We start from the raw sequence: 17,138 nt of genomic DNA on the forward strand, positions 1-17,138 counted from the left end.
GATTTTAAAAAATGGCAAAGAAAACATGGGACCCAGACACATTACTCTTTCAACATAGCCTGGCAATACCGTCGAAGAGATGTTCTCTAACCATAACTGTCTCTTTTCCATGAAAGGACCAAACAATTTATGATATTTGTCCGCAACTATTTCCTCCAGCCTGACAAGTTTATTTTCCAAGCGCTGCCAAGTGACACGCCCGAGACGTTTGGCAATTAAGGTGGTATTAACAATAAAATCAATGAGAACAATGAGACAGAAATGTTCTGTCCGTTACCTAAAGAACAGTTTTTTAGTACGTTAAAAGTGTGCCTCACCAATACCATCTGTCAGTATAATGATGCGTTTTATCAACAAATTTCGGGTTTGGCCATGGGAGGTAGCCTTTCGGCTGTCATGGCTAACATATCCATGGAGCGCATCGAAAGTACTGCTTTGAGTTTATCTCCCATCGAAATCCGCATGTACAAGCGGTATGTCGATGATATTTTTTCTTGTGTAAAAAAAGAAGATACGCATGCTATTCTTGAATTTTTCAACAGTTTAAATCCCGCCATAAAATTTACCCTTGAAATTGAGAATAACAACTGCCTCAATTTTTTGGATATGACTTTAATAAGGGTGAATAGCGAGATTAGATGTAAGTGGTATCAGAAACCAACGGCGTCTGGTCGTTATGTTAATTTTTTATCTGTTCAACCCATGAATGTAAAGAAAAACGTTGCATCTAATTTAGCACGGCGCATAATTGGTCTCTCTCATGTTTCATATCGGCATGAGATGATCCAGATTGGAAAGAATCTGTTGGTTGAAAATTGTTATCCACCCAATTTGATAGCAAAGATTTTCCGCCAGGTACTTAGTAGTTTTAATAAGAGAGGGGGGCAGGATAAAACTACCAAAGAACGGGATCTCGACAAAATTGTATGCCTTCCATACGTTCCCTTCCTTTCGGAAAATTTGTCATCGATTTTAAAATTGTTCGGGTACCATGTGGTTAACACCAAATACAACAATCTTGAGTTCCTGATGTCTAGGGTGAAGGCTAAAAATCCGATTCTGCAGGAATCGGGTTTGGTCTATAAAATTCCTTGTGGAAATTGCGACATCAGTTACATCGGTCAGACCAAGCAACTTCTAAGGAAGAGGCTTGGTGGTCATAAATATGACAATAGTGAGTTAACAGCACTCAAGAGGCACCAAACAGAATTTGGTCACCGGTTCGATTTTGATAAGGTGGTAATTTTATGTAAGGAAGAGAAGTTGTTTCCCAGACTGGTCCTGGAAATGATCGAAATCCTCAAACATGGGGATTCTGTGTGTAATAACCGCACTGACATCAGCGGGCTTAGTGCAATATACCACTCACTTTTTAAAAAGTCAGGTTTAGGTTGACGCCCCAGCGGCACCTATTGGCTTTTCCTTGAACTTAATTGTTTCACTGGTTAGTGCTGCCATCTGTGTGTGGATCGTGAACTAGCGTATCGGTCATTTTCGGTTACTGGTGCTGGCATCGATGAGTCTTGTTTGTTATCAATTTTCTTTTTTTTTTTTTTTTTTTCTCTCAGATCCCGGCCCCACCATGTAGAGCTCAGGTTTTAGCGTTTTTCTTTTAAAAATTTTTTATTGTTTCCGACTGAAAATGACTCAGTGTTGAGTCGAAACGTCTCGGGTTTCATAATTGTGTATTTTTAGCCTTGTTTCCCGTTTTTTTCATCTTTGTTGTTCCACTGTTATCATCGTCTCGGGCTGCTCCTAAAAATTTGTATCTATGATTGCACTGGGTTCATTGTGCCTTTTAATTGTTATGTCTTTTCGATTTTTAACCTGTGTTTATTCTGACTTTTGGTAAGTCGTTTTATCTTTTACTCAGTTGACACATTTGTGCACCATTCATTCAACAGACTGCAATATGTTTTATCAACAAGTACGGCGGTTACATGGTTATGCAACTGTTTCATCTCTCAAACAGTTAAGGAAAATTAGTAGGAAATTAGTGTTGTCATCATGTCGGAAAATTTTCCTGCTGAGATGTAGGGAAAAGAAGGTTTTCCCGGCATTCATCAATTTCCACCTTAAACACATCACCAATGGTTTACATAAGAAGCGTAACAAGTGCATTGAGGTTACGGAAAAGTTCAAAAGCTCCTTGTTGAACTTATGCATTGAGGATGTTCACTATGAGATTATGGATCTCAATCATAATCTTAGAAACGTCATAACCAAACTTAAAGCGTCGCTACCGCATTTCGTTCTCATTGATTTTATTGTTAATACCACCTTAATTGCCAAACGTCTCGGGCGTGTCACTTGGCAGCGCTTGGAAAATAAACTTGTCAGGCTGGAGGAAATAGTTGCGGACAAATATCATAAATTGTTTGGTCCTTTCATGGAAAAGAGACAGTTATGGTTAGAGAACATCTCTTCGACGGTATTGCCAGGCTATGTTGAAAGAGTAATGTGTCTGGGTCCCATGTTTTCTTTGCCATTTTTTAAAATCGGAGCTGATGCAAACTCAATTTTTAAACCTGTTCCTCTTGAGAAAATAATTTCTCAAATTGAAGGTAAAATCAGAAATGAATCATCTATGGTTGCTGATAAAATTAGGGAAGGCATTTGCTTGGTGATTAACCGTTATCACCGAGAAATGCAAAGATCTCAGGGATATCCTGAAAAAATAAACATCATGTCGAACCGGAAATTTAATCAGTGTAGGTTGATGAGAAATCTCAAAGAGGATCTAAAGAACACCATAATGTTTTGTAAAAGAAACAGGTCTTTAAAGTTTGTAAAAGCAGATAAGTCCAACAAGGTAGTGGTCATGGATGGCAATGACTACTCAAACAAAATGCTTCATATTCTCAGGGATACAAGTGTATACAAGAAGGTGGCTAGGTCTCTAGTGCCTTCGCAAATCGATAAGAACAACTCTATTGTCAAAAAATGGCTTGCGGAAGGTCATATAAATGATGGTATGTGTAAACATCTTATGGTTAGTGGTGGCAGCGTTGCCAAAATTTATGGTTTTGTTAAGCTGCATAAGGCAGAATTGCCTTTGCGACCAATCGTTAGCACAATAGGAACACCATACCAAAAACTATCCAGGTTTTTATCTAGCATTTTGTCGAACATTGTCGGTAAGGGGGACTCGCATATTCGGAACTCTTTTGAATTTTTTGATTTCATCAATGGTGTAAAGGTACCTGACGGTTATGATTTAATATCTCTTGATGTAGTTAGCATGTACACTAACATATCTGTTGATTTTGCCCTTCAATGTGTGGAATTGAAATGGGAGGAAGTTGAAATGTTCTGTCCGTTACCTAAAGAACAGTTTTTTAGTACGTTAAAAGTGTGCCTCACCAATACCATCTGTCAGTATAATGATGCGTTTTATCAACAAATTTCGGGTTTGGCCATGGGAGGTAGCCTTTCGGCTGTCATGGCTAACATATCCATGGAGCGCATCGAAAGTACTGCTTTGAGTTTATCTCCCATCGAAATCCGCATGTACAAGCGGTATGTCGATGATATTTTTTCTTGTGTAAAAAAAGAAGATACGCATGCTATTCTTGAATTTTTCAACAGTTTAAATCCCGCCATAAAATTTACCCTTGAAATTGAGAATAACAACTGCCTCAATTTTTTGGATATGACTTTAATAAGGGTGAATAGCGAGATTAGATGTAAGTGGTATCAGAAACCAACGGCGTCTGGTCGTTATGTTAATTTTTTATCTGTTCAACCCATGAATGTAAAGAAAAACGTTGCATCTAATTTAGCACGGCGCATAATTGGTCTCTCTCATGTTTCATATCGGCATGAGATGATCCAGATTGGAAAGAATCTGTTGGTTGAAAATTGTTATCCACCCAATTTGATAGCAAAGATTTTCCGCCAGGTACTTAGTAGTTTTAATAAGAGAGGGGGGCAGGATAAAACTACCAAAGAACGGGATCTCGACAAAATTGTATGCCTTCCATACGTTCCCTTCCTTTCGGAAAATTTGTCATCGATTTTAAAATTGTTCGGGTACCATGTGGTTAACACCAAATACAACAATCTTGAGTTCCTGATGTCTAGGGTGAAGGCTAAAAATCCGATTCTGCAGGAATCGGGTTTGGTCTATAAAATTCCTTGTGGAAATTGCGACATCAGTTACATCGGTCAGACCAAGCAACTTCTAAGGAAGAGGCTTGGTGGTCATAAATATGACAATAGTGAGTTAACAGCACTCAAGAGGCACCAAACAGAATTTGGTCACCGGTTCGATTTTGATAAGGTGGTAATTTTATGTAAGGAAGAGAAGTTGTTTCCCAGACTGGTCCTGGAAATGATCGAAATCCTCAAACATGGGGATTCTGTGTGTAATAACCGCACTGACATCAGCGGGCTTAGTGCAATATACCACTCACTTTTTAAAAAGTCAGGTTTAGGTTGACGCCCCAGCGGCACCTATTGGCTTTTCCTTGAACTTAATTGTTTCACTGGTTAGTGCTGCCATCTGTGTGTGGATCGTGAACTAGCGTATCGGTCATTTTCGGTTACTGGTGCTGGCATCGATGAGTCTTGTTTGTTATCAATTTTCTTTTTTTTTTTTTTTTTTTTTCTCTCAGATCCCGGCCCCACCATGTAGAGCTCAGGTTTTAGCGTTTTTCTTTTAAAAATTTTTTATTGTTTCCGACTGAAAATGACTCAGTGTTGAGTCGAAACGTCTCGGGTTTCATAATTGTGTATTTTTAGCCTTGTTTCCCGTTTTTTTCATCTTTGTTGTTCCACTGAAATTTTTTTACAGACCTCCCAAAGCCAAGCTGTTGCATTTTACTTAGAGCTTAAACGGAAAATGCTTATTTCAAAGTCACGAGTAGAACTTGGAACATTTCAATTAAATTTCAATATTGAATTCGCATTTTTATAGCATTGACACTGAAAAAATGTCGATGCACTCAATCAGTACCAAGGCGAAGCAGCAGGGCCTTCGTTTGGAAAAAAAATCACTCTGCGCTCAAAAGAAATTGACTTTCTTGTGATGTTGGTTTGCGGCTGATCTTTCAACTTTTTCCTTCACAAACGATGACCCCCTTTCAGCAGGCAAGCCTCGATTCGGCAAGGAATGTCAAAATGTATTGAAAACGTAACTTGTGATGTAGATTGAATTAATAATAACCGGAACTCTCCACAGTAATTGAAATGTACAGTATCAAAACGCACAACTCACAATCAGTATGTTAAGGTGGTTTTAAGTCCCTACGGCTACGTGAAAGTGGGCATTTAACGAGATATAGAACGAGTCTTTAAATGACAACATCCGCAAAGACATGAATTAAAATTCCATCAAAAAATGACACTCGTTAAAAAATGTTCAAGCCAATGGTGAGTTTATTGTTTTGACAAGCAGACCAACAAGTTTACCCCCGAAAATGTTGACACATGCGGTTAGGATTTACCCATCATGTATTGATGATGTTTTAGCTGAATATCAAGATGTCCTCATGGCTGTGGTACCTTTTTTCCACAGCACTGGGTTGACCTGCAGTTTGCTCAACGGGATAGCCAACTACGGTAAATTTGTCTCATTCTCCAAGTTTGATCCAGTCTCGTATTTAAAAGGCCTCAAGAACCAAAAACCAAGGGTAAGTCCACGTCTCCAAATAAAAATCAGTGTCATAAACATTTGGATATTCAAGTGCAGCTATGGCAGTGCGGATCCCGCTACAGAAAGAAACGCTACTTTTACTATGTTGACTCGCAATCATTTCAATCTGATCCTTTAAATTTTTTATTTGACCACACACCTCTCAAGAATCTTTAAGTTCTTGCCATAATGGAGTAAAGACAGTTGGGAGAAGTACAACTCCTATTTTTTGGGGGAAAATTGATGTTTTCCACTTATCATAAGAAAGACTGATCCTATATTTGGACTAATTTTGCAATTAAGAACTATAAATTTCGGCCCGGTTTTAAAACAACGTATGAGCCATTAGTTTCCCTGTGCACGAAAGTATTTTTTCAGATGAGTTAGAATTTATAGCTCCAAATTGCAAAATGCAGCCCATTCAACATTCCCTACTTTCACTCACGAAAGAATGTAGTCAACTCCATTTCAATGTTGTCAAATTTCCTCAAGCATATTGCATATTAACCGGAAAAATCTTGGGGATTTCTAACTGGAAATTTCACTGATTTTTCCTCAGACTTCATTAAAAAAATCAGAAAATTCTGGATACAAATTCCACAAGAACATTCTTGTAAAATTTATTAATTGATTGAGTCAATTGGGCAACCTTAAAATGGAGTTACGTTCTTTCGTGCGAAAGATGACGATTTCTATCACCTCAATCTGGAATATTTCGTAATTGGTATATTATTGACATGAACCGAAGGTTTAGAACCACGAAGACAATTGGTAGACTAACGGTGAGAAACAGATCCGTATGTAAAATTTTCCTCTACTTTATTCATTTCAATGACTTTTTATTTTTATCATTGTATTTTATATCTGTTTCAGTCAGTTACGTGTGTTTGCGCTCCACCCTTAACTTTGTTCTTGGGAGCTCACCCCGCAGTAACGCCTGAGCATTTGGAATCCGTCAGGTACATTTTCAACGGAGCAGGGCCGGTTGGTCAGTCCGATGTGGAAAAATTGATCGCAAAACGACCAAATAAGGATGGGTTTAAATTCTTTAATGGTAAATTTACAGTATTTAACATTAAGAAAAAAGTAAAACTTCCATAAAAAAAAATTCTCTACTGAGAAACATAATGAGATTAACAAAAATTAAATTAAAAATTACTTATTAAGAGAAAATGTTGAGTAAATGATTTTATATTGTGAGTCAACCATTACTTAACCATCTGGATTATTTGGTTAAATACGTTATCTCTATCGAATTATGGACTTATGGTGGAATGAGGGGAAAAATATAACGATGGCTGAAGTGCGACACCACGTGCCTCCATTGCGGTGTTTCAAAATCTCCACTCCTATAGTTTATTTTTTCGAAGAGAAACTAGTCAACTTTGTAGCTGGAAATTTATACAGAATATTCAACCAACAGAGGAAAAAAATCAAGGGACTTTATAAGAAATTATGATGACTTGTTTTCCAAGGAAAAAATAAAGTATGACTGGGAGTCTACAACGTCGCAAACGGAAATACGTGGTCTGGAACTTTAGGCATCGAATGGCAGGGTTTCAGGACATTTTGTCAACGATTTTTTGTCCGCGCACCTTTTTTGTCCAATAGTTTACGCCCACTCGTAAAATAAGCAACAGCGACTTGGTTCAAGCGTTATATTTTAGTCTGTACGTAAAATTATTGACAGTATGGAAATGAGAAATTGATAGAGAAGGAGGTGTTGTTATGGTTGCTCTTTTTCTAAGTGAAATGTTATTACTTTCTCCTTTTGAATCATCTTTTTAAATTCTCATGGTGAATATTAGGTTTTATTTCTATCCTTAAAATATTCGATGCACAATATACCTTATATATATTTAGGTACTTTTCTTATTTTTTTAATTTTTTCTTTACGAAATTATTACTTCATTTTGAAAACATTTATATTTTTAAAACGTAACAAATATTTGTAAAACCTTTTTCAAGCGACATTAAGCTCAATGAGCCGCAGTTGTGCCGACAGAAACTGCAAAAATGATTAAAAGAGGGGAAAAAACCAAGAGGCACGCAATCTTTAGTTTTAACCCATTTGTACATCGATCTGTTAGAGTCAAATACGTCAAATTTTGAGCGTTTCGCTGTGCGTACACCTCGCTGCAGCACAATAAAAGCACAACATGTAAAGAAAAAATTAAAGTGCTTTGGAAATCATTAAATTTGATACGGAACCACCAATATTTAAAAAAAACACATTATATTATTATTCTCATTATTTGATAAATTGATACATATTTTTCCCCCATCAATTTAAATGAGAATAATCAATGCAGAGTGTGCTAACATTTCAAAACCATAAGTTAAAAAACGCTGAATATGCGAGTATAAATATTAAAGCCTAACTGAGCGGAGTGGCGTGCTGCCAGCGCGAGAGGCTCACTGGCGCCTACAAACCTAAGTGGATACTTCACGCATTGCACAATGCTTGAAGTATCCACTTAGGTTTGTAGGCGCCGATGCGCGTTTTGTATTGGACGAAATTGAACGTATTAAGAATGACAGGCATCCTTTAGAAGTACAGATCTTTCCTCACAAAATAAATCAAGATCCTCATCGTACACAGGAAAAATCTAAGAGCCTTTAGCTGAGGCAAATATAGAGGTTTATCCGGTTCAGGTATAACAAGGTGGGAATTTCTTGAAAGATAATTAAGTCATGTTACACCAAAGAGGTGTTGAGAGATTTAGTGAATTTTTTTCTCATGGAATTAACGCTCCCCCATTTTTACCAAAACTCTCAACTATATAATATTCTCCGTTGGACCAAACAGACAAAACAGAAAAACAAGCAAACCCTCGTTCTTCCTAGACATTATACATTTTCATCGTCGTGAGCAATTGTCATTTACACGTGGGCCAATTAACTTTGGGTCTCAACTGCCACGTGGACCAAAACTTCCGTGCCGAAAAAACGCGTGGACGTAAATTACTGGAAAAAACAGGTGCTCAGACAAAAAATCGTTGACGAAATGTCCTATAACCAATGGCAGGACATCAATCTCTTTGCAATCCCGTTGGAAATTGTCTTCAAAATGTTGTACTTATCTGATGTAATTAATTGACGGTGAATATGTTTTGGGCTCACAGCTTATGGGTTGACTGAAACCTCACCGGTCGTCTTTCTACCCAAAGAGACAACCGCTTCTCTGGTGACAGTTGGATCGCCTGTGTCTGGTTCTCAGGTCCGGGTGGTTGACGAAACGGGGAAGAATCTTGGACCCAATGAAAAAGGAGAACTGTACGTCAAGGGCCCACATGTAAGAGGATTATACTTTTTCCAAAATTTTGTGATAAATAAGATGAAACAGTATTTATTCAAAACATTTCTGGAGCATTTATGGCATGGCTCGGCAGGAAAGTCCAACCGGTGGTATCACGAAGAATTGGAGGCGCTTTTAGATGGCACAAATGGACATTCAAAAATCAAATCTGATGCGCTCTAAATCTCCATCCTCCAAGAATACGTAGTAATGAAAATATGTTTTTCGAGCCATCCACACCTTCATACAGCCGCTTTCATGAAGATTTTTCATGAAAATTGACTATTAGTTGGACTGCATTTTGCAATTTGGAACTATAAATTCTGACCCGGTTTTTAAAAATAACGTATGTGCCATTAGTTTCCCTATGCACATACGTGTTTTTTCAGATGAGACAGAATTTATAGCTCCAAATTGCAAAATGCAGTCCGGTTGACGAATGGTTAATGTAATTGGCTATTAGGTTCTCAATTTCATATTCAATTTATTGCTGTGAAATATTTACGCATATAAAGCGCTTTACCATCGGGCCAATACATCCTTCTATGTTTAATGGGAATTTTTCACCATCAAGTGGAAACTATCCCATAGTCTAGTTTGGGCAAAAATAATTGGACGTTTTTCTATCAAACAGACCTATGTGCAGGTGAGAAATATAGGGTGTGCTCGCTAGTTCTCTGGCCGCAAGAGTGAATGAGAATAATAAAGTGCCAGTGACGTCGACGGAGATGGATGCCGTCTTGCAGCTCGCCTCGTTGGTCATTAACTCATGAGCCCTGTCCACAACGCTCTCGTGCCATCCTCGCGGCTCATAAATCCCCCATTCAGTTAGCACATAGGTCTGTTTGATGGAATGAAAAATCCCGCTTTGCCAATTCTTCAAAAGGAATCACGTCCACTTTTACATTGTTTCTTATGCAGCTTCGACGAGCACACCCCATATTTCTCACCTCCACACAGGTCTGTTTGATAGAAATAGTCCAATTATCTGCCATAGATTCTCTATTTAGACTGCATTTTGAAATTTGGAACTAAAATTTACGGCTCAGTTTAAAAAAAAACCTATGTAACATTAGTTTCCTTATAAACATACGTGTTTTTACGGATGAACCAGAAATTTTTGTTCCTAATTGCGAAATGGATCGCGTTAAACAGAAAGGAGCCAAGCCACATCAGCTATTGCCAAATTTAACAGGGAAATTTAATTTTTTACGAGAGAACGTCTGCGCAGATTCCTTTGAAAATTTTAAGGAATTTGCCTTGTATTATGGAGAAAATTCACTGAAATTTGCACAAAAATCCGCACAACCATTTTCATGTAAAAAATTAAATTGCCCGATTAAATTTGGCAACAGCTGATGTGGCTTGGTTCCTTTCTGTTTAACGCGGTCCAAATGTAGTCCATTCAGATAAACTTCTTTCCTGTATACAAATTGACTTTTCGAGGATTTCAAATCTTTTCATTGGATTTTATCGCTGTAAGATTCCCTTTCCTGGATACTTTGCTACAAGGAATTTCTAATTTTAGTGTCTAATTTTCCCTGATGTTCGAATATTTCATTATTTTGATTTGACCAGGTGATGAAAGGCTACCACAAAAACGAGGCTGCAACCAAGGAGGCGTTCGCCGAAGATGGTTGGTTTCGGACGGGAGACATGGTTTACTACGACGAAAACTGTGAATTCTACATCGTTGAGCGGCTTAAGGAGCTCATCAAAGTCAAAGGTTTTCAGGTAAATACTTCGTACCCTCCTTGCAAGATTTTTTGGTCGCTTTCAAGAACAAGATTTATGTTTCAATGTTTCTTGAGTGACGTTTTCGGTTTGTCCGAATAACGAAGCTACGACATGAAAGAATCCCCAAATCTACGTTTCAACTCAGAGGTAATGAACAAGCATTATGTTTTACTTTTGAAATAGTATTCTTGGAGACGGGGAAAATTTAAGAGAACCCTTGAAATAATTAAGAACAGTTAACAGCAATTTATCTGTGAGCATTTAAGTAGACCGAAAGTATTTTCTCGAGAGTGAAAACTATTTACTGGAGAGAGAAAAGTATTCTCTCGGGAAGAAAAACTATATTTCAGGAGAGATAACTCCAGAGAGAATAGTTTTACTCCATAGGGAATAGTTGTCCCTCCCGAGAGAATATTTTCTCTGGGGAAAATACTTGTCACTTCGGAGAGAATAGGATGTCTCTCCGGAGAGAACAGTCTTCTCTCCCCAGAGAATAGTTTTCTACTTTCTCCGGAGATAATAATTGTGCCTCCGTTTAATATTCTCTCTGGATAAAGTACTTGTCACTCCAGAGAGAATGGTTTTCTCTCACATTGCATAATAACATTGTTCTCGCTTTGTAAGGTACAGCCATGTACTACGTTATTAGACACTCACAATTTTTTACTGTTTTATCTTACTGCACTGAAGAAGGCTGAGTTTTCGGGCGAAACTGATTGGTGATATTTATACGTGAAAATTAGCCTTATTATCCGCTATGTAATTTGCTTTGTTTTTGTATAAACTGAAAGAAAAACTAAGTATGAATGCAACATAAAATATATCGTGTTACAAATTTTCAGTCCTAAAAAATCCTCCTACAAATTTGTTGTTTGGAGGTTGTTTTCAATTCGCCTTCAGCTGCGTCCGCAGCAATTGTTGTTACGAATATGTTGTGCGTGCTGATCTCAGCGCATTACATACTTGACTCTTCGAAGGCGTTTAATGTGCGAAAGTAGAGCACCCTGTTGGAGAACAACAGAAGTGAGATTGAACGAATCGATTAATCCCTACTTCGTTCGTTCTCCGACAGATTGCGCTACTTGTGCAAAAAAAACGCCTTCAGAGAGTCGAGTATGTAATGAACTAGAATCAGCACGCACAACATATTCGTAACAACAATTGCTCCAGACGCAGCAGAAGGCGAATTGCTCAGCTAAAAAAAAAAGTATGATAGGAAGTCTGCATGTAACGAAAGGGTATGTATTCGATCGAAATGAATCCAACGAAGAATTAAAACGTGAGCCAACCAACACAGATTCCAAACATATATATATATATGAGTCGCTCTTACAGCGCTCTTTGGCGCTTTACGAATTCCAAACATAAATTTAAAAAAAAAACTGATTAAAATCAGTAGAAAACTTGCGGTCACTGTGAAAATTTCAAATTGCGGTATCTCGAAATTAGGATCAGCCAAGATTTTGATTTTCAACGATTTTATGTCCGCAAGTACTATAGACTCACCCCCTGCAAACCGTTTATGGGTACTTTTTTTTTCTTTTTTTTTTTTTTGCTTCAAGACCACTGTGCTTTCTATACAAGCAATAAAGAAAATTGCGTAAGAGGCCTATTGTCTTATATTTCTTCTTCTTCTTCTTCTTCTAACTTTTGACTAGGGCTGTGGCCCTGTTTGTCTAGCCTCTAAATTAGTAAAATATGATGGCGATGAGAGAGATCACTTAATACTCCGGGGATGAAAGGCAGCTCTGTGCCCATCTCTTGTGTCTTATATTTGATGGCAAAAATTCATTTTAACTTTCTCACGGAATTTTTCAGGTGCCTCCGGCGGAATTGGAGTCCTTGCTAAGGAGTCACCCGGACGTTTCAGAGGCGGCCGTTGTAGGAGCGCCGGACGAGAGAGCCGGGGAGAGGCCGGTTGCCTTCATCGTCCCGAAACCGGGGTGCAAGCCCGACCACGAAGACGTCAAGGAGTTTGTGAGCAAGCACGTAGCCGAGTACAAGTGGATCAAAGAGATAAAACAAGTCGAGGCCATCCCTAAGAACCTGTCAGGGAAAATCTTGAGGAGGCAGTTGAAAGAGGAGTATTTGGGCAAGAGCTCATGACGCCAACCTGAAATTCAGTAATTCCGAGAGCCACACTAGAAAAAAAAAACACATCGGATCTAGAGTCTAGACTCTTGAAAACATTGACAAGAAAAAAATACTCTTGATTCATTCGGATTTTTGCTTGAATCAGAACGAAATCCGCTTAAATTAAGAGGCTTATTCTTGATTTAAGCTAGATTCTGATTGAATCAAGGGTACTTTTTCTTGTCGATGTTTTTAAGAGTCTGGACTCTAGATCCAATGAGTTTTTTTTTTTTTTCCAGTGCAGGGTAACATCACATGCGAAAGAAGAGAGAAAGAGTCGCCATCAACATCCAGGAAATACTTAATCCCAAGTCGCGGTGATCGCGATAAGTTACGATTTGATCGGAGGATGTATCGCGATTTTATCGACGTCCACATGCCGTCCTTCTGACGTTAGGGCGTATCTTAATTTCCTCGTAAACCCTACTCTCCGTATGATTCCATGTTTTTTAGCGCTCAGGTGGAAATAAAGATACGCCCTTGCGTCAGAGGGACCACCATTTCACACATACATTCGATCAATTTTTCGTTCAGGACAGCTGAATATTTCTCTTGTTGCGAGATGTTGAATTTTTTTAATTTTTTCCAAGAACGCTTTTGGAGCTGGGGGCATTCACCAGACTCCATTTGACGGAGTGCCTCTCTATGCTCCCCACAAAAAATGCCTGGTTTTACCATGATTATTGTTGAAGTTTAGTCGGGAACACTAAAGACAACTCTTAAAGAAGGAGAAACATGAATGGAAGCAAGTGTGTGCAATAGTGTGTATTTGTGAAATCAAAATAATCACTATCAAGTAGGTTCATTATTAATGCAAATAGGGATGCACTGGCGAACGCAGTGGGAAGAGGTATGAATAGATGATGATTGATATTGGAAGCACGCAAAACACACCTAAGACTCCATTAATTATTCATGCAGCTTTATTTACACCGGTTGAAACATGTTTAGAAATGTCGCAACACTGTCGGATGCTGTTATTATAAATACATCCTTGATGCTTTTGAGAATTAAGATGCAAAAATTTCTCAAATATTTTAATTACGGTATCAATATTTGACAGCCTGTTGAATGTCAATTTTTTGTACTTTTCAATGTTCTGTTTTTTATTCAGGGTTTAATAAAATAATTTTATATCGTTAAAATTGATTCGTCTTGCCTTAAAAGAAACCCATTTTCCGATACCAACTATTAGTTCCATTAAAAAAATAAGAAAGCTTATCAAATCCCTCGCGTGCTATTTTCAGTTCTCAAGCGTTAGAAATGCAGACCGCAAATCGCTAAATTTCACTTAGATGCGTAGATGATACCTACTTTAAAAGATTGCCCTGGTAAAAATTGGCGATAAGAGCTGCGTTTCAAAATACCATAGGAATTCTTATAGCCGGCTAAAGAGGGCTACAGAAAATCATAATATAGCTGGCTGCAGAATGCGGAGAAAATTATACGGCCGAGGTATACGGAGCGATAAAAAATTATGCAGCTCGGCTATAGTTCCTATAGCCGGGCTTTACACTTTATCGCCTGGCTGTTGCTTTTTCGCCATCGATTATAAAAGGCTATAAGAAATTGTGTAGAAATTCGTGTGCTTTGGAAATTATTAAGTTTGATACGAAACCACCTTAATACTTACTAAACACACGTTATATTTTCCTTTGATACATATTTATTTTTCATCGCAATTAAAACGAGAATAATCCATATGGGATGGGCCAACATTTCAAAATCATGAGTTGAATAACGCTGACTCCGCCAGATTAAATATTAGAGCCTAACACAAAGCGGAGCGGCGACGCACTGGCGCCTACAAACCTAACAGGGATACTTCACGCGTTGCGCAATGCGTGAAGTATCCTGTTAGGTTTGTAGGCGCCAATGCGTGTTTTGCGCTGGCTGCCCGCTTGCCGCACCACAGCGTGCCACGGCGCTTGAAGCAACTATTTCACACCAGAGGTATTGCACAGTATCATACGAAACTGAAGGCGCTCTAACATATTAGGAATGGCAGGCATCCATCAAAAGTACGGAGCTTTCCTCGCAAAATAAATCAAGATACTACGGCCCAAAAAGAAAGCAGTGGTCCAAAAACTCACTAAGTCCTAGCATTCGTAAATAGTAACGTTTAGCATATACTTTATCGCCTTATGTTGCTTAATCGCCATCGGCTATAAAAGGCTATAAGGAATTTTGTAGCCGGCAATAGAAGCTATTGGAAATCTTACAGCCGGCCGTAGGTCTATGGTATTTTGGAACACACATTCTACTGCCAATTTTTACCAGGGTAATCGCTGAAAGCGACGACAAAATGTACACATAAGGAGAGATAAATAGTATTTACAGCATCGATGCACTTGAAAGGATAGAGGGTGGGGCCTGGGTACACGATGAATGCACATGGGTTTCCTTGAATGTCAATTCAGCAGACATGAGCACCTAAGTTGTCAAACTGGTCTAAATCAAACAAATTTCAGCTGATTCATTGTTTGCGGCAGGGTTTCTGTTGCTGTGCAAGGCTGCTTTTGCTTTGATTACTCTCATTATCTCCAGAACATTACGAGCACTATCAATTATTCGTAACAAATGTAAGTAAGTAGAGCTATGCAATCTTACCAGCATCATGTGATGTTGGGCCTCGACTCTCAACGGAAGGGTTTTTTTTTAAACTGTCGAAAGATACAAATTAAGAAACTTCTAAAAACAAGACTTTAAACTCAAATTGAAAATTTTATCGGAGAGACTTCTTTCAAAGTGAGATTTTAATATAACCACATCTCAATAAAATCACCCGGTTCACGGAAGAAGTGGCAACTTTTTGAGAGGCTCTTACCGGAGGTCAACGTTTCTGGTACCAAAAATTGTTCAACCACAGTTGTCATTTTAGTGTGTGTATCAGTGCTCTTAGACCTACTTCAATTTACTGTATAAGTATAAAAAATCCAAAATACGGCATCTCGAGTTTCGCTACGACAAGAGGATACGTTTGATAAGAGGTGGTTGAACCTGGTCCAAATCCACCTGAAAGTATACTTCGTTTTAAGGCTCGACTCTTATCAACTATTGATATGAATTAATGGCTTGGTAGAATTTTTCTGGTACTTTAAATACCTTTTAACTTTCAAACAAAGCATACAATTTTAGTTCCAAAATGTCCCACCAGGGTCGAAATGTATTTCGCACTGCCTGTTCAGTCTCAAGAGGCAAGAGTCGCCCCTGAATCAACATAGTGCCATGTTTCACAAACCAACATGGTCATTTATGGCAGGGTATGCCATAAAATTCCTAACCGCAATCAGGGAGCTTTCCGAAAAAAGATCCCACAATGAAAAAATGCGTTTGGGAAAAATGCATTTGAAAATTTCATTATTACTTTCTAAACCACTGACGGTGACTTACATTGGAAATTGGATTCCAAGCTCCTTTGTAAGTTACCGTCAGGGGCCAGAAAGTAATTTTGGAAACTCTAAATTATTTATTATGATGCAAGTGTGATTATTCGCCAGGGTCCCTTTTTCCGGAAAGCTCCCCAATCAAAGTTTGACTCAGATTTGACGGAGGGTATAGATTCGATCGACATGAATCAATCGGAAAATAGAACGAAAACCGATCGACACGACATCGACGATTCGATTAACATCGAACGATTCATAGCTTTGTCGATCGGTATTCACAGCTTTGTCGATCGATCCTCAGCTTTGTCGATCGATCCACGTATTTTTCGATGGACTCATGGGTTCGTCTATCGATCCACGGATTCGTCGATCGATTCACGGGTTTGCCTTATGATTCTCAGCATTTTTGATCGACTCGCACAGATTTGTCGATTGATTTTCGGGTTTGTCCATCGATCCACGGATTTGTCGATCAATTCACGGGTTTGCTATCGATTCACGATTGGCGATCAAATCACCTCGATCGGCCCACGTTTTAATTTTTCGATCGATTCATGTCGATCGAGTAGATATAGGTTTTTTGATCATTTGTCTATATTGAATCGGTGTCGATTCATGTCGATCGAAGCCATACTCTCTAAACTGGACGAGAGATGGTAGAACCGGACCCGTTCAGAAAAAAAAAACAACCTAGTCCAGTCATTCTAGCCAAAAAAAGGGCCTAACCTCGGACAAATTAGCACAAACTTCTCTTGTGCTTTAAAGCGCTCCAAAACATGTCTGGAGCCCCCAAAAAAAAGTTTACCATTAGCCCCCCTCGGGAACACAGTCAAAATTGCTTATAACAAAATGGCGGCCGACTGAAATTACGTGTAAATTGATTGTTGACTTCGTCAGCGTTTCCCCAATTTTGCGTGATTCTAGTGCATCCAGTGAAAAAAATCAT

General features: G+C 38.5%; 1 protein-coding gene across 1 annotated transcript in view; it reads left to right on the plus strand.

Moving 5' to 3' along the window:
- The window catches only part of LOC109035277 (uncharacterized), a 34,427-nt gene extending 20,479 nt beyond the window's left edge, over positions 1-13,948 (plus strand). The window contains exons 6-10 of the mRNA XM_072302989.1: positions 5,473-5,633; positions 6,509-6,689; positions 8,761-8,930; positions 10,512-10,667; positions 12,489-13,948. Coding sequence (XP_072159090.1) covers positions 5,473-5,633; positions 6,509-6,689; positions 8,761-8,930; positions 10,512-10,667; positions 12,489-12,776 — 956 coding nt within the window. The 3' untranslated portion in view covers positions 12,777-13,948. The remainder of the gene's footprint in view (positions 1-5,472; positions 5,634-6,508; positions 6,690-8,760; positions 8,931-10,511; positions 10,668-12,488) is intronic.
- The last annotated feature ends 3,190 nt before the right edge of the window (positions 13,949-17,138 follow it).

The sequence above is a fragment of the Bemisia tabaci genome, chromosome 7, assembly GCF_918797505.1.
Source record: "Bemisia tabaci chromosome 7, PGI_BMITA_v3".
NCBI lineage: Eukaryota > Metazoa > Arthropoda > Insecta > Hemiptera > Aleyrodidae > Bemisia > Bemisia tabaci.